The sequence below is a fragment of the Acanthopagrus latus genome, chromosome 5 (assembly GCF_904848185.1).
Source record: "Acanthopagrus latus isolate v.2019 chromosome 5, fAcaLat1.1, whole genome shotgun sequence".
In the NCBI taxonomy this organism is placed as follows: Eukaryota; Metazoa; Chordata; class Actinopteri; order Spariformes; family Sparidae; genus Acanthopagrus; species Acanthopagrus latus.
The window spans coordinates 30,374,310-30,398,166 of NC_051043.1; the positions used below are offsets into that span (position 1 = coordinate 30,374,310).

Here is a 23,857-nt window from a genome sequence, read left to right on the forward strand (position 1 = left end):
GTAATGTTACAGAGAGGAGACACAGAACCAGAACCAGAGTCTCTGCTGAGTGCTGACTTCACTCAGAGCTCCACCTCAGCTCTCTGATGTTCTAGTGTTCTTCTGGTTCTGTTCAGTCTCGTTCTCAGACTTCCTCTCTGACTCTCTCCTGAAGTTACGCACAGACGAGCAGGTGAAACGTTACCTGAGGAAACTCGAGTGGTTCTCGGAGATGCAGAACTGTTGGATGTGTTATCGTTGAGTTGCAGTGTGTTGAGCTCTGAAGCCACCAGAAGGTTTCGTTCTCTGTGCAGCAGGAGGAACATGCTGGTGTGACCGGGCCTTACAGGAAGTTTGCTCTGCTGTCAGTTCGCTTACATGAGGAACAAACTTCCAAAACTCGGATCAGAGGATCGTCTGTGACTCTTAAATCAAACAGCAGCTGGAGTTCACGTGCAGCAGAAAGCTAAACTCTCACACCTTCACTGTGAATCAAACCTGAAGCCTGAGACGTCACTGAGCGCCTCACTAACAGTGAGCTGCTGTGGTGATGATGGCGGCGGCGGCGGTGCTGATGATGACTTTTTTTTCAGAGTCTGTGTCGAGAAAGAGCAGGGGGATTGTGGGGGATGCGGTCCCAGTGGCATCAGAAGAGACACACCCTCTTCTTCAGGTCGTTTCTCTTCCAGACGGAGAGACAGTCGAACTCCTCGATGGACATCCCGAAAACACTGAAGAACTCCTCCTGAGAGAGGTGTCTCTGCGGGGGGGAAGAGAGTTTAGTGATGAATGAAAACCTCTTTTCCTCCAACAGGAAGTGGAGCAGCAGTTGTACCTCCAGCCTGGTTCTGTCCACACCGGGGGGCAGTTTGCTGCGTCCTCTGTGGGTCACCACCAGCGTCTCGTAGGGGTAGACCTGAGAGATCGATCGACCAACCAATCAATCAATCAATCAATCAATCAATCAATCAATCAATCAATCAGTGGATGTAGTTACATTTCATGACAACATATTAGTGCTGGGCGGTATACCAGTTCACATTGAATACTGGTGTATATTTTCATTATGATATGAATTTCTAATATCCCGCCATACTGCTGTATTTGATTACACAACGTTCAGAACGCTGCGCCGTGCGACACTGTTTCAGACCGGACTCTTTTCAGTGTTGCGCTTCTAAACAGGCACGGTGCGACTGCGAGGCGTGTGAGGGTGAACAGTAGTGCTCTGGTGTTACGTTACGGTGAAGGTGGATTGGACAGACATGGCAGTTCATCACTTCATCTGCTCGACCTGCTTCCTGTTAGCTGTGTGGCTCCGCTGCACGCTTCCTTTAATAGCAGGGGTTTAACATCAGTGTGTGTTTGACTGGGGAGGTGAGAATATGAGCCACGGGTCCATAACTAAGTAAATCTATCAAGTGTCGCCACATTTCTTCTGATGCATATGTTGTATATCACTGTTCACGGCCAACTTCCTGCTTCACGTCACATCACATGTTTATGCCAACACCAGTGGTGCTTTTTGAGAAAGAACCTGATTATGCATGAAAAAAAATAAAAAATACCGCCCAGCACTACAACATCAAGTATTTAATAACAAGCTCAACACACGCATTAGTTCTGTAGATCTAGAATTAACAGGTCAGTTCATCTTAAATATACATTCTTATACATTTTGTGTACGAGTTCTCAGATTTGTGCCACACGGGCCAGAACCTGTGAGTCAGTGTCACATGGTTCTACTGAGGAGACGGTGACTGACTTTATGATCCAACATGCTGGGGAGAGAGTTCCCTCTGTCCATCCTGGAGTCTCCGTTCTGACAAACACACAGTCACATGGCGTCAATGCAGACCATTAGTTTTCAGTATTGATCAGAAAAATGTTGAAAACATGAAGATATGAAGCAGAAAGTACCTGAAGATCTGCAGGACGGACGAGAGACACAGAGAGAGACAGAAACATTATCAGTCACAACAGGGACAAACTCATGTACTCCAGTAAATATACTTAGTTACATTCCACCATGTGCAGCCTGATTTATATTCTATATTTTATTTACTTTAACTGGAATCATTGCATTTATTATTACCTCATTAACTCAAGATAATATTGAAACCACAGCTCTTCAATGTTAAAGTGAAACTCTCGCAAAAATGCAACTGAGGCTTTATTAGTTAATGTATTTTAGTCAAACCTTCATGTAAAATCATAATTACGATGAAAGAGGCACTTTTAAGATTTACCATAGTTTCGTTTTCGGGTGCTACGGGCACTTTTATGATAGCATCAAAATCTGTATTTTTAAAACAGTAAGAAGTCTGGACACAACATGAAACTTTGCTGGTAGCATCACCAGCGTCTCTACACATGAACACAGCTCAACTGAACCACATCCACTCGAGTGCGTCCAGGCTGCCATGACAGCTGCAGGAACAAGCTACTGCTGACATGAGTTGTTCAAAAATGTTGTCAGTGCTGGAGTTCATGTGTAGAGACCCTGGTGATGCTACCAGCAAAGTTTCATGTCGTGTCGAGACTTCTTACAAAAATACGGTAAATCTTAAAAGTGGCTCTTTCATCATAATTATGCTTTTACACGAAGGTTTGACTCATATACATTCACTAATAAAGCCTCAGTTGCATTTTGGCGAGAGTTTGACTTTAAATATTAAAACATCCAACATTGTTTAAAGTAACAAATCATATATTCATCATACTGACGACGTGACGGACCTGCAGGAGCTTTCTCAGTCGAGCTGAACTCGGCCGACTGCAGCTGAAAACAGACAGAAACATCTTCATCACCGTCATCATCACTACACTCGGCTGTGATTGGTCGCTTGAGTTCAGCGGGACTCACCCTGGACAGGCCGGTCTTAGAGGATGCTGGGAAATACACGGACTTGGAGGCGTTGGATCCTGCAGAGCACGCAAAGATGATGATGATGATGATAGTGTGTGTGTGTGTGTGTGTGTGCGTGTGTGTGTGTGTGTGTGTGTGTGTGTGTGTGTGTGTGTGTGTGTGTGTACCTCCGTGCTGGCTGCGGTCCGGGAGCGAGCGAGTCTTCCTCCTCAGAGGAGCTGCAGATTTATCGAGCTCCTCCTTCAGGATGATTTTTCCCAGATTGGACTGAATCTGCAGAGATGCAGAGAGTTCAGTGAAACGGTTCTGGTTCTGATCCTGAAACAGATTTCAGTTTAATTCTTGAATCAGCTGATCAGCGTCTCCTCCTCGTGTCACCTTGTTGAGCTCTTGTTTCTGAAGCACTCGGAGGCCCCACAGCTCGTCGTCCAGCTCCCCGTCCTCCTCCTCATCTTCATCCCTCTGACCCTTCTTCCTCCACTCCTTCTCTGTAGGACAGGAGACGAGGACAGAGGAGATGAGATGAGATGGGGGGGGGGCGAGGAGAGGAAACAAGAAGATCAAACAAGGAAAGGAAATGAGACAAGGATAGAGGAGATAAGATGCAGCAAGGAAACAAGAAGAGGAGAGAACACAGGGACAAGAGAGGAAAAAAGAGAGGAGATGAGATGAGGATAGAGAGGGGGACGACACAAGGAGAGGAAACAAGGACAGATGACAAAATGAAGAGAGAGGAAAGGAGGCAATGACAGAAGAACAAGGATAAAGGAGAGGAGGTGTGGTGAAGGGAGGAGACAAGGACAGAGGAGAGGAGACAAGGGAAGGGGATGTGTAAAGGAGAGGAAGATCAATCCTCGACCAGAGACATGTTTTATTATGTACAGTTAAACAAGTCTGTGTGTGTGTGTGTGTGTGTGTGTGTGTGTGTGTGTGTGTGTGTGTGTGTGTGTGTGTGGGCGCGCATGCATGCACATGGATCGTACCAATCACAGCCAGGGAGGGGGGGCAGGGCCAGTACTCTGTCTCGATCTTGGAGGGCAGGTTCGGGTCTGGAGGCTGAGCTGCTGGAAACTTTGACGACTCGATGATCAGATCCTCGATGTGTTTCCCCTGAGGAACCTGAGAGGACGACACATCTGTACACACACACACACACACACACACACACACACACACACACACACACACACACACACACACACACAGCATGTTAAAGCTGATTAAAGCAGTGAGATCATGTCTGACCCACATTCAGAAGATATGATGACTGACTTGGTTGAACGGTTCCTTTATCATTATCTTTTTTATACTAACGCGCACCTTATAAGAGCATTATTACCTCTTAAAAAACATTTACATGTGAATGTAACACACCTTGTTTGTAGATTGGAGGCTTCTTGTAGATGTTGGAGCCATTTTCTGAAACAAGGAGAAGAAGAAGAAGAGTTAAAATGGAGAAAGACATGGAGAATAGTTGATATTGGACTACAGATATATAGACACATGACAAAAATAATTATTTGTGATAAACGTCCCCTTAATTTGCCAATGACCGATTACTTAAAGTCTATATAAAGCTGTCGGCGCCCTCTGCTGGACAAACTGTCCACTCAAATCACACAGTGACAAAATGTCTGCAGTAAGATGATATCATTCTCTGTAACACAAGGAGACAAGGAGAGAGCAAGTGACCATAGGAAAGGAGACAGAAGAGGTGAGGAGAGGAGACATGGAAAGAGGAGGAGACAAGAGGACAGAGTGATAAAGGAGGAGACAAGGATGGAGGAGAGGAAACGAGACAAAGTCAGGAAGGCAGATGATAGGAGACGAGGAGAGGAGACATGATTACCGGGCCGGTGGAAGTGCTGCATGGTACTCTTGGTTCCGGAGGAGTGTGTGTGTGGAGTGTTGGGTGTGTGTGGCGTGTTGGGTGTGTGTGGCGTGGACGGTGTGTGTGTGCTGTGTGTTCTGCTGGTCTGGATGGTGGAGCCAGGAGAAGAACCTCCAGGAGACCGGTTCTCCAGCCACTCCCTGGACTCCCTCTGAAACACAGAGGAACAGGGTGAGGCTGCTGCGACCTCTGACCTCTGACCTCACCGCTGACTCAGCAGGTCACAGTGTTGAACTACAGGACGTGTGTGAGGAGTCTTACCTCCGGGGAGGGAGGAGGAGAGATGGAGCGAGGAGACAAGGACCTCTGAGGAGGAAAGGAAACGACATATTAGAAAAGAAACACGAACAAACAAGTGATTTCAGTCAAAACAAACCGGGAGGGTTCGGGCTGAATCAAGCTGCCGTCAGCTGTGGAGACATCAGCGCTAAGGTCGAGTTCAAAGTCAGAATTCAGACTTTTTTGGGGAAACAAACATCAGTTGGATGAAGTGTGTTTGACGATGAGTTAACACGGAGATTACCCCGCTGAAAAAACTGCATAGACCAGCACCAAAACACAACATATGCTGGTCACACTAGTGACTGGTCACCAGTACGACCAGCATATGTTGTGTCTCGGTGCTGGTCTCGGTGCTGGTTTCGGTGCTGGTCTCGGTGCTGGTTTCGGTGCTGGTTTCGGTGCTGGTTTCGGTGCTGGTCTCGGTGCTGGTCTCGGTGCTGGTCTCGGTGTTGGTCTCGGTGCTGGTCTCGGTGCTGGTCTCGGTGCTGGTTTCGGTGCTGGTCTCGGTGCTGGTTTCGGTGCTGGTCTCGGTGCTGGTTTCGGTGCTGGTTTCGGTGCTGGTCTCGGTGCTGGTCTCGGTGCTGGTCTCGGTGCTGGTTTCGGTGCTGGTCTCGGTGCTGGTTTCGGTGCTGGTCTCGGTGCTGGTCTCGGTGCTGGTTTCGGTGCTGGTCTATGCTGTTTTTTTCAGCAGGGTAAACTTGTCTGAGTTCAGTCAGCGAGAGAAACTTTAATTCAGATGGTGGACAGTTGTGTTTTTCTGTTTAGACGGAAAATAGGCGTCCAAATAGTTCCATAGTTGACATTTAGCGAGTTTATTTTGTTGCATTATTTGATTCAGTGGTGAAGTGGCTGCTTCAGGAGCTAGCTGATTAGCATGCTAACTTCAGTAGCAGCACTGTGCAGAGACGTCTTTGACGCGTCCAGACTGTTTCCTCGCTCTGTTCAGGGTGTTTGTTCAGTTTTTTGAAGGTCATCTCTTACAGACTGCTCCTTTAAACCTGGAGGTGTCGGGTGTTTATTAGAACATGTTGCATGAAAAAGGAAAATGTAAACAAAAGTCAGAGACCTCAGTGTGAACAGGTACGCTCAGGAACATTAGTGGCTGTAGTGTGAGCTCCATTTCTGCTGAGTAGTTTTGGTTGGATGATAATGTGACGCTCAGGCTGCAGGAGGAGAAACTTTACTGTAGCTGAGGTTGTCGATCAAACACGAGAGAAGGCCGAGTGTTTCTGTTTCAGACTGTCTGTCTGTGTTTTGTAGATTCAGGAGGGTCTGATCTCTTTGTCTCCCTTTCTTCTTATTATTATTACTTCATCCACACACACACACACACACACACACACACACACACACACACATACACACACTCTCAGCTGTGGTAACGAGCTGTCGGTCTCTAATCAGCAGATTGATCTCTCATGTCGCAGTCTGACGCTCAGCTAACCAACCGACAAACTAGCTGCCTGTCAGCCACAGCCTGCTGTCACAGTCTACCATCTGATGCTAAGCTACGCTAACACATCCTGGACCTCTCTCTGCACCACAGAGAAACTGATATCCATCTGAAACATGTGATGTTGACTGATCCATGATTCTTTCCTTTTTACTGTCAACAAATCTCAAACCTACAACATCTCCGTCTCTTAATACTCTCTGACTTCCTGCCTGTGTCTCCTGGACAACGATGGACCTCTTTACCACAGAAGAAGAAGTTATATCAGACTGTGACACAACAGACTGTGTTGTTTGCTGTAGTCGTTGTGTTTGGTAACATACTCGCACACAACAATCACGCTTCATGTCAAGAGCCGAGACAAGATTAAAGCAGGAGGGCAGTGACGCGTCTATGGTCATAGGTAAAGGGACCACAGATGACTGCTGTGGTGGTTGGTGGACTAAGAAGAATCCGGGTCACCTCCAGAGGACTGTAGCTGTAGTGCGGCTGGTAGATCATCAGATCTGGTCTCTCGATGTCCAGGATGGCTTTGTCTCTCGGTAACGCTGCTAAGTCCTTATAGCCGATGACTCCGTCCTCCACTCTGGCCTGAAGGGGAGGGGATTACAGATTACTGCCTCAAGATTAATCTGAAGGGTAATATAACTCGATCTGTGTGTGTGTGTGTGTGTGTGTGTGTGTGTGTGTGTGTGTGTGTGTGTGTGTGTGTGTGTGTGTGTGTGTGTCTCACCACGATGGCGGCAGCAGGGGATCCTGGGACGCTGGTCCCTCTCAGCGACAACACACTCCCTGGAGACGTCTGAGCCAGCTGCTGCTCACACACACACACACACACACACACACAGGTCAGAGGTCAAACACAAACTGATCAGCAGCTAAATGGACGAAGACTTCAGCTGATGAATGAATCGATGACGATCCTTTAGGCTTTTTCTCGGGTGATTTCATTTATCTGAAGACTCGACAGCCTGAACCTGCGTCTCTACTGATGTTCTACACTGAAATACACTCAGGGATTTGTTTTATGTTTGTGACAGAGTTTAAAGAAAAGGAAATAGAGCCTCCAGCAGCCTCTGTGGATCAGGGTCAGGTCTCTGTTGGCTGAATGGTTGTTAGCCCCTCTGATTGAGGGTGAACTCCTGCCTCAAGCGAAGGAGCTTCATCTGTTGTTCGTGGGTGACAGAAAGATGCGTGAGGTGGACAGACGGCCTGTCGTAGTGAAGAGGGTGTTGAGCCAGAAGACAAAGCTCTCCATGTCCCGGTCCATCTACATTTCCACATTTAAGTTGGATCACCAGCTGTGGGCAGTGACTGGAAGAGGTCGTGGCTCAGCCTCAGAGAGGGCGAGGAGCTGCTCCTCCTCGTTTAAACCAGCCAGCTCAGGTGGTTCCGGCACCTGATGTGGATCCTCCCTTTGGAGACGACCAACTGGGAGGAGAGTCTGAACCTGCTGGACAGATCATATATCTCATCTGGCCTGAGAACACCTCAGGATCCAGAGCCTGCTGCCCCCACGATGTTTTTATAAAGTGAGTAAAACACAAGAAAATCTCATTGCAATCAACACAAAACGCAAAATCTGAGAGATTTTAAATGAGATTTGTTATGAAAAGCTGAACTGGAAACATTTCTGACTGTAGCGTCTCGCGGTGCCGGTCGGATGATATCTGGAACGGGATCATGAAGCTGATCGTGTGACATGGATCAGCTTTAGTCTTTCGTCCTCTGATTAAACCTTCAGTATTAAACCTTCAGTCGGCTGCTGACAGAAACCTGAGACAGACTCGGACTCTGCTTCTCTCTCAGTCGAGCAGCAGAAGCAGAAACAACACTGTAACATGTTCAGTCAGTCTGAGTGCAGCTGAAGATGGTGTTTACCTTGGGCATCATCCTGACTGCTGATTGGTCAGTTTCTAAGAGAGAGAGACAGACAGAACATGGTATTACATCACAGATGTGACAGTGATCATTAGATCACAGAATACTGCAACAAAGTCCAGTAAAAACACAAAAACAGTCGCTTCAGATCTTTTAAATCTGCACTTGTTCAGACTGACGACGACATTAGCAGGCGGCTACGCAGCGCTTAAGTGTTAATTAGTAAATATCAGATTCATTCTCCTGTTTTAAAGTTTTTTACTTTTCAGTTTCATTTCTGATTTCTGAGTTTGATTTTAAAGGGATCATGAAAACATCTTTAATGTCTGAGATTGTCAGGAAATCTGCAGATTGAGTACTCTGACACATCCAGAGGTAAATACTCTGTTACTGCACCTCGGTACATGTTTCATGTATCTGTACTCTGAGGATCTCTGTCACGTTCTGAACACAAACATCTGAACTTTCCCCTCCTCACAGCTTCAGACTTTTTACTCTGATACTCTGAGTACATGTCAGAGCCTGTGATCTATCACTTTTATTAGAGTACCGAAGCTGAATCAGCACTTCTCCTTTCACCAGAGTCTGTTTCTACACAGGAACCTGAACCTCTGCATGAGGAGAAGACTAATTCTCTTTTACTGGAACTGTTGAGTTACAATGTCGACTGGTATCAAATCATTCACTGAGAGACGAGTACTCGACACGTGTGGCAACCTGGGACAGTCTTAGAGAAGCAGATAACACCTGGTCTCTGTGATGGACTCACTGAGGTCCATCTGAACCACCTGATGGTCAGAAGTCTCAGCTGGTTCCATCAGACGTGACTCAGACAGAAACAGTCGGGACACAGCGCTCTGCTGCAGCTGCTGCATTGTCCGACCCGACGGAGCGACACAAAGGGATTATTCCAGAGTCCACAGCTTTGTCCAGCACACACACACACACACAGCCACACACACAGCCACACACACACACACGCACAGGTGGATGTCTGGGTAACGTGCGGTCAGTGACGGGAAAATCCCAGCACACACTCACAATGAAACACAGCCTGTGTGTGTGTGTGTGTGTGTGTGTGTGTGTGTGTGTGTGTGTGTGTGTGTGTGTGTGTGTGTGTTCATACCTCAGGGAGAATAAGGGATCATGTCTGTGTGTTTGTGTCTGTTGGGCCGTCCACCCGGATCAGAACCTGAAACACACACGACTTCTTCAATAAGTGGACCAGCACACAGTTTATTTTCTAAACAACATCTGACAGTCTGTCGTCACTACAGACGTGATGAACCCGTCTTCTTCTTCTTCTTCTTCTTCTTCTTCTTCTTCTTCTTCTTCTTCTTCTTCTTCTTCTTCTTCTTCTTCTTCTTGATCTTCTTCTTCTTCTTCTTCTTCTTCTTCTCACATCTCACATATTTCTGTGTGCCGTGTTATTGATCTCTGCTGGTGTCTGCTGTCACTGAATAATTAATATGTTAAAATGTGACTGTTTGACTCTGACCAGGGGCACCGGAGGGTTTCTGCAATGAATGTTCATTTACTTTTACATATTTAATATTTCTAAATTCTTCTTCCACTGCAGCCAACGAGACAGCTGAGCTGTTTATAGTTTTGTTTTATGATAATGTTACATCCAATCAAACACACTGGTTTCACTTTAATCAGATTAATTCAAGGTACTTTAAAACGGCAGCTGACAGCATCAGCCTCCCTTCAGTGTGAGAAGAAAACATCTTCGCTGTGTCTGGAGAGAGATCAGTTACAATCTGATCAATACATAAGCCGATCAATACACTGGAGGAGGCAGGTATCAGTTCCTCCTCTCCTCCACAGTTTAACTCCACAACTCTTCTTAAAGGACGACCAGGAGCTGTTGTGCCAGCAGCTCGTGTGGACGGCAGGACAGACCGATGAGGTCATGTGTCTATATGTGGTTCTATATGTGAGCGGACCTTCGGATCAGCACACGCGTTAATAATAACGATGTAAAACCAGCAGCCTGGTCTCGTCTCTAATCATCAGAAGAATCACAGACTGTTTCACAGACGACAACTTTAAGGTTATTTTGAGATACTTTAAACTTCTACTCAGCAGTGGAAGAATTCAAGAGTTTATTGATTTGAGTATTTAATTTAAAATGCACATCAGTAACGTGAGGATCAAACTTCTTGTTCCGTGTTGTTGACATTTCAGACTGAAAGGTTTCTACTGAGGGAATATCGATCAGAACAAACAGCAGTAAAAATCCATATATCAGCCTGTGATAACATATGAACAATAGTAACATATGGATCCTAAAATATCTCACATTTTTAGACAAAAATGGTGAATATGGTTTAAGTTTTATGGTGTTAAGGGTTCATTTCATCACTTTTTATCTCTGTTGTTCTTTGATTATCTTACAGACTTATAGTTCTCTTTGATCTAATCTCTTTTCATATCTTGTGACTGAATGCCTCAATAATCAATAATTACAAAAATGTATTCAATCATTTCTCTGTTCTTAATAAGACCTGGTTGTCCCAAAAAGATTTGTTTTAAAAAAAAAAGTGTAGTGCATCAATGTCGACGACTAAATGATGTTGAATATAAGAGTGAATATATCAGAACAGAAACCCGACTCACATCTTCACGCTGGAGTTTCTCTGCAGCTCAGATTCTTCGGCTCGGCGGTCTGATGGCAGAAACACAAACAAAGAAGAAACAAAACACGTCATTAGAGTTCACTTTCACATATCTGACACTCAGAACCAAACAGAACCACACAGAACCACACAGAACCACACAGAACCACACAGAACCACACAGTCTCATCCGGCAGAATGAGCCGTAACATCAGGTGAGTTCAGGGCCACTGGTTAGTGGTAGATCTCAGTAGATCTCTGAATGGAGTCCTTCTCCTCTTTATTTTCTCTGTTTCTATTTTCAGATCCACGTTTTTATGTCCAGGAAGTGGATGCTGTTGCTAGGCGACGACGCTGGCAGGAGTTTGATCTGAAAATCTGCTCCATCGCAAAAACACGGCATGAAGCTGAGAGACGTCCACGTGTGACTAAATGAGACGATTTGACCAACTGGATCCTTCTGACATGATCTGGTCCGTCAGCCGGACTCGGTCCGAGATCCGTCTCTGAGCTGCAGCGTTCACCGTGCTGCTGTTGTCAACGTGTGGGAGCCAACGGCAGCTTTCAAGTGCTGCAACAAGAACCAATACTTCTGATAACTGTAGCTTTTATTCCATCATTAACGGAACTGCACACTGAACCAACAAATGAAACGTGTGTGTACTTTATACTTCTGCTCAAACTGTCCTCATATTTAAAATCAATGCAAACAGAAGTAAACGTGTAAATGTGCACATCTTTATTCCTCGTGTTCCCGGAGCAAACACATCTTCTATCCTGGGAAGAAAGTTACAACAAACAGACGCAGACAAACATACAGAACTACAGAGGAAGATGAAATGTGTTAATTTATGATTATGATCATAGAAATTATGTCTAATAAGTAAAATCAGGTACTTAATATATTTTATTTCTCACCTCACTTGTACACTTTTGACATGATGGCATATGTATTGATTTCTTTATGTTTTCATTTGGTTGTTCTGTTTATTTCAAGCATATGAATAAGCTGTAAAATCAATAATGTTTGTATGTATTTATAAAATCAATTAATCTTATCTCTAATTTCCCAAATTTCTTGTGTTTTATCCAAGTCGTGTTGCCGTACCCAGCTGTCCAAGATGGCTGCCGTGAATCCACCAAGGACGAGACATCAGGAACATCCACAGACTTAATAACAGATCAGCACCACGTCCGGTGGGCCTCGTTTCTTTATCGTGTCACGATCAAAAATCTGATGTTTGTGAATCGAAAAGATAATTATTTAAGTCAATAAAGTGTCAGTTTGTTGTAGAAAAATCCAAAACAAGATGAACGTCACAATATATCTGCAGTTCTGTGAGAGGAGAGCTGGTTCTGGTTCAGTTCTGTGAGAGGAGAGCTGGTTCTGGTTCAGTTCTGTGAGAGGAGAGCTGGTTCTGGTTCAGTTCTGTGAGCTGCTGATACACAGGAGCAGCTCTCAGTGTTTAAGTCAGGAGACGATGACACTGACGACACCGTCAGCTATGACATCACATCACGATGATGTCGACTGTGACATCACTAACGACACTGTTGGCTGTAATATTTGTGCTGTTACACACTTCTCCTCCTGAATACATGTAATAAAACACCAAGTTCAGGTTCTTGTTCTGTCAGTCTGCCGGGACAGGAGATAACTCAGAGGAATGCTGGGAGATATCTGAAGGTTGCTAGGTTACCACACCCAGCCGTCCAATCAGCTGGCAGGAATGTGGGAGAGACAAAGAGAGAGAGATGCTGCACTAAAATAGACCTCCCACCATCAGACCACCCTAACACTGAGACACACACACACACACACACACACACACACACACACACACACACACACACACACACACACACACACACACACACACACACACACACACACACACACACACACGTAAACCCCGCCCGGCTGGGGGTATAAATCAAAGTTCCTCCTCTGATGACTTTTGATCTTTTGGGGTGAATCCAGGTTGTTATTGAGTTCCTACATTTCCCAGAAATCCTTTGAGCAGCTCAGAGTGAAGCTGGGCGAGTGTGTTGCTGCTGGTGTGTAGGAGGAGAAGTGTGAGTCTCACTCCTGACCGAGAAACACGCGATGAAGAAAAGCAGCAGGATGTGTCTGAAGGAGAGGATATTTATCTTTATTTAATAGATGACGTCTGAGAGGTTTTGATACCAGAGCAAAGAAACGAGCGACTGTTACTGTCCACAGTGGAGGAAGTATTCGTTCTCATTCTCACTCTTCTCTTCCACATTTCCTTCTCAACTCTCTTTTCCTTTATCCTTTTCATCTCCTTTCCTGAGACAATTCCTGTATCCTCCTTTCCTTGCATTTGTCCTTCTTTCCTTCCCAATGTCCCTCTTCAGTCTTACTTTTTCCTTTCCTTCTTCCTTCCTTCTTCATTTGTTTCCTGTCCTTCACTGTGTCCTTCTCTACTTCCTAGTGTTTCCTCACCAAGCTTCCTACCTCCTTTCTTCCTAACATCCTTGTTTTATTGTGAATGTCTTTGCTTTTATATGAGTTATTTGTTTTGATGCATGCAGTGTATTATAAAAAGTAAGTATTTATTCTCATTAAAGTAAAAATACTCCATTACAAGCACTCAAAATAAGCAAAAGTATGTAAGTGACCAGTGGATTAGCGCAGAAGTATATAGAGTAAATATACTCAGTTACTCTCCCTGGCAGCAGCAGCAGAACGTTCACTGACCGGTTCGTCTGTCGTCTCGTCTTTGTGCCTGAAGACGTAAATTATCTGTGAGGAGGTCGTTAGTGACGGTCACTGCTCCTGAAAACAAACCGAGGTCCTGAGAACGTGCAGACCTTACACTCTGATTTATAACACCTGACACACACACACACACACACACACACACACACACACACACACACACCAAATTCTGCTACATTCCTGTTTTTGTTCATGTGATATTTTGCCGGTGCATTCAAGGACTCGTTGACGACTGTGGACAAACGCATGCCTACAATTCTAATAAATTATGAATCAAATTGTGAAAAAAGAAAAGTATCGCCATCACAAATATGTGAAAATCAAAACGTAACATGTGAACTAAAGTTTTAACTGAACATTTTCACGTGTTTTTCACCTATGAATGAAAACGTGAATTTTCTTTGACATGTGAATTAAACACATTTGTACATAATTTGCTTCCTTCACATGTGGAGACGTCTGACGATTGTTGTTTTTGTTGACGGAATAAAACAGTCGGTTCACCAGGTGATTTGTGTCCCTGAACGCACCAACAAGGTACAGACTTCAGATCAGTTCTTCAGCTCCAGGCAGAAGAGCTGAACTAACATCTTTAACATCACTTCTGGTTTTATCAGTGTGACATTTTCTCTCCAGTTTCCGTGTTCATGTATTAGCAGCAGCGACATCCAGCTGGGCTTCACGCCGTCGCTCTCATCGGAGCGTTTGTCAAGTCGTGATGCAGTAAAATGTTAAAACGTGTTGATGCTGAAGCTGTAAGTGGGTCACAGACTGAAATCTGCTGAGTCACAGCTTCACATTCACAGCTCTCACAGATTCCACTCAACCGCTGCTGAGCCGCCTGCTTCATCATCATCCGCTGAAACATTTAAACATTCACTGCTGAGAAGATTAGAAGAAGAGGACGAGGACAGATGAAGAAGAGCTGGACATGTTACAGAGCGCCGCCTCCACAAAACTGCAGAAAATGAATATTACCACGTGACTGTGATAAACCCTGACACTCACATCCTGGCTGCATTCCTGTTTTCCACAAATGATTGCAGATGAATTTCTGATTCTTTCGCTCCTTCAACACTCACGATCAGAGATGTTAAAGTTCCCGTTCTGCGCAGCAGGACGACGAGCCCAAACACACCTCAGAGCTCTGACGACGACCCGAAGAACCAAAGAAGACCGAGGAGTCCTGACGGTCCTGGACTCTCCTCCACAGTCACCTCACCACAACACCAATCAACACTCATGGGGGCATCAGAAGGCTGAGAGAGCCAGTCAGATACCATGAGTCAGCAGGTTTTACACTCACTAGTGGAGTCCATGCAGCTCGAGTCATTAAAGCAAAAGAGGGACGTTCAGGGACGTTTTCAAGATTTCAAGATTACACTTTTCACTAAAACTGTGAAGTGTACGTGATGAACTGATGTGATGAATGTGATGCAGCAGGTAATCTGTAAAGTACTAAAGTTATAAAGCTTTATTCTACTGGTCAGACGGGTCATCCCTGCTGGGACAACCAGCATAGACCAGCACCAGAACACAACACGTACTGGACTTGTTGGTCACCAGCAAGACCAGCATGTGTTGTGTTCTGGTGCTGGTCTATGCTGGTTTTTCCAGCAGAGTTCTAATGTGGTTCTGTTGCTATCGGTGGCTACATGCTAATAAGCTAGCATGCTAAACATTCAGACCAAACTCCATTCAGTTTTCGCTCATTTTTCACTTTGACCTGTTTGGTTTCGTTCAGACTCAGTTACAGGAAATCACAAGACGCAACAGTTACAGTGTGTGTGTGTGTGTGTGTGTGTGTGTGTGTGTGTGTTGGCAGGTCTTTATCTCAGCTCACAGGCGTGTGACCACACCCAGCGGAGCACCGTCATTGGCTGACTCAGGTGACATCACAGCGCCTGTGTAACGTCTTTAAGATGTTTGTAAAATTTTGATTGACGATGTCTCCTTCCATGTGCCCTCATCGCCCTCCTTTCCTTCCTCCTTTTTAATCCTCCTTTCCTTTCCTAGCTATCTTTCCTTCCTTAGTTCCCTTCCTTATATACACCCTCATTTTTTTCCTCTCCCACCTCCTTATTTCTTTTCCTCCATCGTTCCTTTTACTACATCCTTCTTTCCTCTCCAATGTCTTCCTTCCCTCCGTCTTCCTGTATGCATCTTCTTTTCTTAACTAAATCCTTCTTTCCTTTCCTAGCTACCTTCTCCTTTACCTCCCTTGTTCTCTTTCTCCTTCTTTCCTCTCTAGTGTCCTCTTTCCTTCCTTCCATACTCCCAAACTTTCCTTCACTTCTTCTCCAACTCTTATTTAATTTCCTAGACCTCCTTCCACATTTCCTTTACCCTTTTCATCTCCTTTCCTAAGCCTAACCATCCCTGTATCCTCCTTTCTTTGCACCTTCTTTTCTTCCCAATATCCCTCTCCAATTTTACTTATTCCTTTCATATTTTCTTGCCATAGTCCCTGTTTCCCTCCTTGTTTCCTTCCCAACGTCCTCCTTCCTTCTTATTGTTGCCTTTCAAAGCTTCCTCCTTCCTTCTTTCCTACCCCCTTCTTTCCTTGCATTCTTCCTTCTTTCCTCCTCGATGATCCCCGTTAATATAAAGTTACTTTCATAGACTAATCCCTCCTTCCTTCCTTGTTTCCTTCTTCCCTCCTTCTTCATTGTTTCCTGTCCTTGACTCTGTCCTTCTCTCCTTCTTATTGTTTCCTCACCAATCTTCCTCATTCCTTCTTTCCTTTCCTACCTCCTAATTTCATTGTTTTATTATCAAATGTCTTTGCTTTTATAGAAGTTCTTTGTTTCAAAATAAAGTTGGAGTTAATAAAAGCTGATGAATATCTTCCTCATTCTTTCCTCGACCAACTGACGAGTCCAGCAGTGAGTCGGTCACACACCTGTGCTGTGTGCTCAGGTGAGGTTATCTGGATGTTTGATCACGTGACGGCGGCTCTGATGTCAGAGGACGGAGGAGGGAAGGTGTTGTTCTGATTGAAGCTCGTCCGTCTGTCCTATCAGCAAACAACTCAACACTCAACTTAAAATTCCTGCAGAGCTGACGGCAACAGCACACACACACACACACACACACACACACAGTCCATGGCCTCATCCCTGCAGCATCGACACCCCCCCGGCCCCCTGCTGCTCTCAGAGATAAGAGCCGAGGCCTCCGTCTGCTGCAGCAACATCACACCAGTCATTAAAGGAACATTCAGCTTTTTACAACCTGAGGATTAAAGACAGACACGACCAGAAACCAGCTGCAGACGTCCTCTAGACCCCAGGGAGCAAGGAAGGAAGGAAGGATACAGGGAAGGAAAGAAGGAATGAGATCATTACATTATTGATCTGATCGGTGTGATGTGAGATCAGCTGATGTTTTATTATCACTCCCCTCTGGCTCTACAGTTTTACATTTCACCGTCCTTCTGTCGACTTCTCACACAGCGAACATGAATCACTAACAGCTGATTCGAGCCGCAGGCGGAGAAACTGCCTCCAGAACGTTTTCTGCTCTGAGACTTAATGAAAAGAAAGAACGAGAGATAAAAGATTCATTAACAGATTTATGAATCTGTGCATTTTGTCTACCTCTCTGTCAGAACAGTGCTGTGAGATCAGCAGCAGACTTCAGATCAGCTTTACTTCAGTTGAGACGGATCTAATAAAATAACGCCCATCAGAATCAGAACATCTCAAGCTCAGACCTCAACCAGCAGCCGTCAGCTGAACAGTAATGAGGGTCACTGGTTCCATCCTCGGCTCCAACTGGCTCCAAGAGGTTAGGAAGTAACAAAGGACAAATACTCTGTTACTGTCCTCCAGTTCAGGTCTCATGTATCTGTATTTACTCTGAGTCTCTGTGTGACTTCTCCTCTCTACACCTGAACTTTCTCCTCCTCACAGCTTCACAACAGCCTCGTTACTTTAGTTTGATGCATCTGAGGTGAATTCTGGATTCTTGTTATTTCCCAACATCAGCAGACTGATGTGGACCAATCAGACGCAGCGAGACGAGACAAAGACGTAAAAGCCGTAAGAAGCCGTAAACAGACAGAGAGGGAGGCTGGAATGTGGAGAAAAGGCGTGTTAGTGTCTCGTATCTGCAGAGAGTTTCTGATTTTCTCTCTTTGTTGCTGCTCGGGACGCTTTACCAACCCAACATGTGTCTATTTGACGTCCTGGGAATGAGACTCAACAATCAACTGTCTCTGTGGTGCATTCAGGAACAGCTGGGACAAATCCTACTGATTCTACCTTTAACTTTAATAGTCTTTGAATTGTATTAATACGACGTGAGCTTCAGTTAGCTTTGAGCACAAATGTCCTTCAGAGGGAGACTTTTTACTCTGATACTCTGAGTCCATGTCAGAGCCTGAACTCTGTTACTGTACTGGAGGAAACAAGCTGGATCGGAACTTCAGGTTGTTGGGTTTTTATAGGATCATTAAAGGTTTTTAAAATCCAAATCTGCAAAGAGATGCAGCTGTCAGACTATAGTGGAGTAAAAACAATATTCACCTTGAAGTTTGAAGCAGCACAGACTCAAGTACTCATATTTAAAAGTTATACTCGACTAGATTTACTTGAATAACCAGTGGAGAGCCAGGCTCAGTTAAACCTTCACTGTGGGATTCAAACCAACACCTGAGCTGCTGCGTCTATTCCTGCTGCAGTCGAGTCTCAGCGGACAAAGTTTGTGTTGTGTAACAGCAGTGACGATGACTCATGTGTCCAGAAATAGAGGAGAGCGCCCACGCAGCGCCGAGACGTTCAGGGACCGCACAAGAGAAACCCAAACTGTGAATGTTCAGACAGAACCAGAACCAGAACCAGCAGAACCAGAACCAGCAGAGAGAAGCTCAGCTGTTCTCTCACTGACGTTCTCAAACCGACCAACACTGAACCAGAACCAACACAGCTCTTTAAACTATGACCAGTTAAAAAATACATAATACATTCTGTTTACTATCATTTTCAGGATTATGATGTTTTTCACTCCACTCCATTTTCTTATGTTTAAATTCATGTTTTTTTTCTCTTTTCATTGTTTTATGTGTTCTTATAAAGCAAATTTAATTAAAAGTCAATGTCAAAATAAAATACACAACATAAACAGAGGTGAAGTGTTCAGGTCAGGTCTCAGTTTGTAAAGTAGCTAAAGTTGTCAGTTAAAGAAGCGTTAAAAGGGAAGTCCATGCAAAATGTGTGATTCAGCACAGTATCCCAGTAAATGTCCTTAGTAACATTCCATCACTGTACGTGTAAATGACTTCTGCTTTATAAAGTAATACATTGGTGTTTTACCTGCTGTAGTTTTGTGTTTCTGCACCAAAGCTGTTGAAAATGTAAAAAACAACTCAAAATTGTTAATAAATATATTTAATGTTTCTGTATTTGTGTAACTTTTTGCAGCGTTAGCAGCCTGTAAATATTGATAAATATTTTTTATTCAACAGATGAAACATTCGAGTTTAAAGGTCCAACATGTCAGGAGTTGTGACTCAAGAATCAACTTTTCTTACACAATGGACTTTAATTCTTTAATTATATTAATCAAATAAGGTGAATTAGTGTAAAGTCGACTAACAGTAAAAGAAGTATTCTGTTGTCAGATATTTTGTACAACAATGAAAGTTTTCACATTAAAAACATTTAATAAATGTTATGATTAAATACATTTTTGTCTATTTCCTAGTAATGAATTTCACAAACTACATTTCCCATCATGCACTGTGCTCTTGGCAGGATGTAGCAGTACCTGCAGCACACCTTAAGAAAACAACAAACACTTTAACATATATTTTTAAAAACATAAAAGCTGTAAAATGTTCGGCTGAATAATGTAATGTGTGTAATATTAATAAAATATAGAAGATTATTCAGATAACACGACTCATAAAACAACCTGATGACAAAACTCTTCTGTCATTTTAAGCCTGATTATCTTAATCAACAAGATCTGATGGAAAGTTTAGGCTAAAACTGAATTCTAATAACAGAAAATTACAGTTTTGTGTTCAGACATTTTTTACAGTGTAGCGCCACGTGTGTCCTGTTATCATGGAGGCAGTTTTATTTTTTTCAATGAGGCTGAAATTTTGTGTTAAATGGAAAACAAAATCCTCAGTATGAAGAGATTTAACTGCAGCAGTCTGTCACACACACACACACACACACACACACACACACACACACACACACACACACACACACACACACACACACACACACACACACAGCAGGCTCTTTCTAGCTCCCACAGGACAGTAAACCCATTATTCACAGCTCCAGCAGGTTCAACAGGACACGAGTCATCAGAGCCTGTTATACTTGTCATTATGTACAGTTGGAACAGAACCGGTCCCATTCACACGTCTCAGAGGTCACATGTCTCTGTGACCTCTGACCTCCAGTTCCAGGCCAAGACAGTGATGAAGCTCACAGAAGATGTGTTTTAAAACTGAAACATCATCATCAACAGCATCACATCCATCAGCAGCATCTGTGGCTCACTGTTACCATGACAACGACTTTCTCCCACACAGAACCGACCCAGCTCGGCCCGCCACCTGAACAGAAACACCTCCAGCCGAACAGACTGAGGCCCTGATCCGCTCTGCTGTTTCGCTCCTGTCAGTCAGAGCTCAGGGTTTACAGGTGAGGCTACAGCAGCGCTACGAGCTAAATGCTAACACCAGCTCACAATGATAACTATCATGCTGATGTTTAGTGGATAAAATGTTTACAATGTTCTCCTGCCTACGTTAGCACGCTAACATTAGCTCGTTAGCAGTGAACACAAAGTCCAGTTGGCCACATGGACGTGTTCACCTGATGATGGCGCTACATTAAGAGTCAGAGTCAGTCATCAGAGCCGATTACATATTTAAGTCTTTTTTTTATTTAGCCTTAATTTAGACAGCTAATCTCATTCTCTCTAGAGCTAGCTGCTGTTAGCACAGCTACAGACTTTAAAGGTACAGCTCCCCAAAAATGTCAAACCCAGTCCTGCTGTCCTCCGTCCATGATGGAGGAAACATCAGATGTCTCCATACAGCTCACCTGCTGTGATCACAGGTGAGAACACATCACTCACTGATCTGAGACCAGATTCAAACTTTTATCAACATGAAGTCTTCATGTAGCTGCTGAGCTAACAGTGTTTGCGTGTCGATCAGCAGGCCAGCTGTTTGGAGACATTTGTTTGGTTTCTGTGGTTGTTTCTCTGTTTTAAATCAAGTCTCCAGCTTTATATCAGCAAGTGAACTGCTCCTTTAATATTGTTAAAGCCTGATCAAATAACATGATGTCAGCACTGCAGATAGATAGATAGATAGATAGATAGATAGATAGATAGATAGATAGATAGATAGATAGATAGATCATACAGGTTACATTATGATGTGAAATTAAAGGATTTCAGAGATATTCTGTGATATCACGGGGAGGCCGGCCGGCAGATGTTGTGGTGCTGGGTGAGGAGGGGGGTGTTACATAAAACCATCCTCGCCTTCCTAATCCATCCTCCATCCTCCATCCCTCCATCCCTCCACCCGTCCTCTCCTCCGCGGCGTGCTCACTCTCAGCACCTCTTACATAACTTCACACCATCACACAGCAGCTCAGTCACACCTGATTATACCTCCATAACCTGACGATGACACATGTGTGTGTTGGAGGTGATGTGGAGAGTGAAGCGGCCGCAGGAGGGGAGGGGGGCGGCGCTCTGCCCCGCTGCGGCGCACCGCAGACCGGTATGTCACAGCACCGGCTCCCCCGGACAAGGTCGAGCACAGACGGGAAGAGCCGGGCCGAAGGCCCGCTAAAAACTGCGACATTTTATTCCGACATCATCTTTACAGCAGCTGCTCCTGTAACATCTCCTCTGTGTTCACATCCCACAGTGTATTTTAATCCAAACTTTACTTCGTACTTCGGCTGAACATCGAACATCTCTGAATTATTCCTGTAATATATAATAATCCTGCAGAATATTTCATATGACGTGTGTGATATCTAACACACATGTCCGAGCAGACAGGCTGATCCGGATCCAGGCTGTATTATTTCTACATTATCACACAGTTACAGTGTTGATCACCGCTGAGACGTCAGCGGACACACACGGCAGCAGCAACCCGCAGCAGGGCGACAGAAGGCGGCTCTTACCTGTCAGCTGGTGCCGGTGTTTGTCAGAAACATCCAGCAGCTCCGTCATCAACTGTTCACACTGCGCTCAGCCCCGAATATAGACCCGGTGTGTGTGTGTGTGTGTGTGTGTGTGATAGCAGCAGTGTGCCTCGCTCTCTCTCTCTGCATGTGTTTCAGCCCATTACCTGTCAGTGTCTCTCTCTCTCTCTCTCTCTCTCTCTCTCTCTCTCTCTCTCTCTCTCTGGACCAGTCCATTCTGCAGCAGGGGGGAGGGGGGGGGGTGTAAACATGACGGTGCAACATGGTGTGTGTGTGTGTGTGTGTGTGTGTGTGTGTGTGTGTGTGTGTGTGTATGTGTGACATTCCTGTATCGTCAATTAATAAGCACAGATGGAATGTAACTAAGTACATTTACTCAAGTACTGAACCTAATTTCATGTTATTTACCTTGAAGTAAACTAAATTTTGTACTTTTTACTCAACATTATTTATTTTATAACTTTAGTTACTTCACAGATTAGATAGATAGATAGATAGATAGATAGATAGATAGATAGATAGATAGATAGATAGATAGATAGATAGATAGATAGATAGATAGATAGATACTTTATTGATCCCGGAGCATTCAAGCATCAGAGCCAAAGTACCACATTTTTAAATTAATTGATACTCCAGAGTTTAATATTTCTATAATATTTTTTCTTGTATATCAAATTTCAGTTTTGCTCTTTAGTCATCATTGTGAAGTGAAATCGGCAGAAATGTATCTGAAAACTGATTATTTTAGAGTAAAATCTGTTTTTCAATCTTGTTGATTTCTTCTTTGATTTGAATCGTCCAGTTTTAGACGTATTTTGCATCTGCTGGTGTTCAGAACAAACTTAATGGTGAATTTAGGTCATTTTAGTTTTTTTAGTTTTTTATTAACATGATGTGAAGAAACAACAGTTTTGACATTATGATGTTAGCATGCTAACCAGCTAGCTCCGGCCATATGCCATCATGTAACAGCAGCAGTCATTGTTTTCCACTACATGTTCTGCATACTGCAGCTTTAAGCAATATTACCTGAGAGGGTGTGTTTTGACGTGATGCGGTCAGGATCATTGTCGTGTGCAAGCACCTCGGTCCTGACCGCATCACTGTCATGCTGAAATGATGTTAGAGCACACCCTCCTGGGTAAAACTGCAATTATACAACTAATACCAACAAAAATAAAATGTATATTCAAAATATATCCATGTTGATGGACAGTTTGCTCTCAAATTTCAAAGGTTTTTGTGAGACTCACATGTGTAATGGAACGTAGTAACGTGGAAATAATCCAACCCTTAGTACCGACCCAGCAACAGAAAGAATGTTCTAGTCCCAGATGATGAACTCTGAGCTGATGTTTTATCGCCGTCTCAGATTTTCCCAAACTAAATCAAAACTGTACAGATCAACAGAAAATGCTTATTTTTATCGCCCAAGTTATAACAAAGATGTTGATTTTTTTCTTTTATATTTTTCATAAAACGTGTTCCCCACGGTCACAGTAGTGTCTCTCACACCGAAGGGAACAGGCTGCCATCCTGTTTGTGCTTTTCAGATACTCCTGAAAACATCTGACAGGACGTTGTCTGTTCATTCCTGGACAATTCCAGCTGATTGAGCTCCTCATGTGACGTCGGCACAAATCTTTCCTTTTTTGTCATTTGGTTCTTCTCATCCTCCTCCAACCATTCATCCAAAGTGAGGCCGCCAAATAAATCAAAATTAACAACAAACTGACCTGTTTTGTAGCCTATTTTTCCTCCGTTTCCTGCTCCAGCTCTGACAGTTACAATGATGCCACAGACTTGGTGGTGTAATACTTTGAGTGATGAGTCTGGCGTGCTGTCATGCTGATTTGAGCATGTTCTAAATTTCTTGTTGACCAATCAGATTGCTTGGTTGGAACTACTTGTTGTATAATTAACATTCAACAACT

General features: G+C 44.0%; 1 protein-coding gene across 5 annotated transcripts; it reads right to left on the reverse strand.

The window, feature by feature from the left end:
- Positions 1-25: 25 nt before the first annotated feature.
- Positions 26-22,052, reverse strand: LOC119019952 (dematin-like). 5 transcript variants are annotated; one of them, XM_037098951.1, is made up of 18 exons: positions 21,900-22,052; positions 10,978-11,026; positions 9,482-9,547; positions 8,356-8,390; positions 7,208-7,288; positions 6,937-7,065; positions 5,001-5,045; positions 4,698-4,890; positions 4,223-4,267; positions 3,832-3,984; positions 3,227-3,336; positions 3,016-3,121; positions 2,846-2,904; positions 2,719-2,761; positions 1,900-1,907; positions 1,745-1,801; positions 815-895; positions 26-739 (listed from the first exon to the last, which is right to left on the reverse strand). In XM_037098951.1, the coding sequence occupies exons 4-18, from the start codon at positions 8,365-8,367 to the stop codon at positions 626-628; spliced, it is 1,236 nt and encodes a 411-aa protein (XP_036954846.1). In that variant the 5' UTR covers positions 8,368-8,390; positions 9,482-9,547; positions 10,978-11,026; positions 21,900-22,052; the 3' UTR covers positions 26-625. The 5 variants fall into 5 exon arrangements, with proteins under 5 accessions (XP_036954846.1, XP_036954849.1, XP_036954847.1 ...); XM_037098954.1 differs by lacking the exon at positions 21,900-22,052 and adding an exon at positions 14,858-14,937; XM_037098952.1 differs by lacking the exon at positions 21,900-22,052 and adding an exon at positions 14,802-14,935.
- Positions 22,053-23,857: the final 1,805 nt, after the last annotated feature.

Bases quoted from the DNA above. Each gene is read 5' to 3' on its own strand.
- LOC119019952 (XM_037098951.1), bottom strand. The intron at 3,985-4,222 runs GTGTGTTACATT...GTGTGTGTACAG, and splicing joins GCCTCCAATCTACAAACAAG to ATGTGTCGTCCTCTCAGGTT. The intron at 740-814 runs GTACAACTGCTG...TCCCCCCCGCAG, and splicing joins TGGACAGAACCAGGCTGGAG to AGACACCTCTCTCAGGAGGA.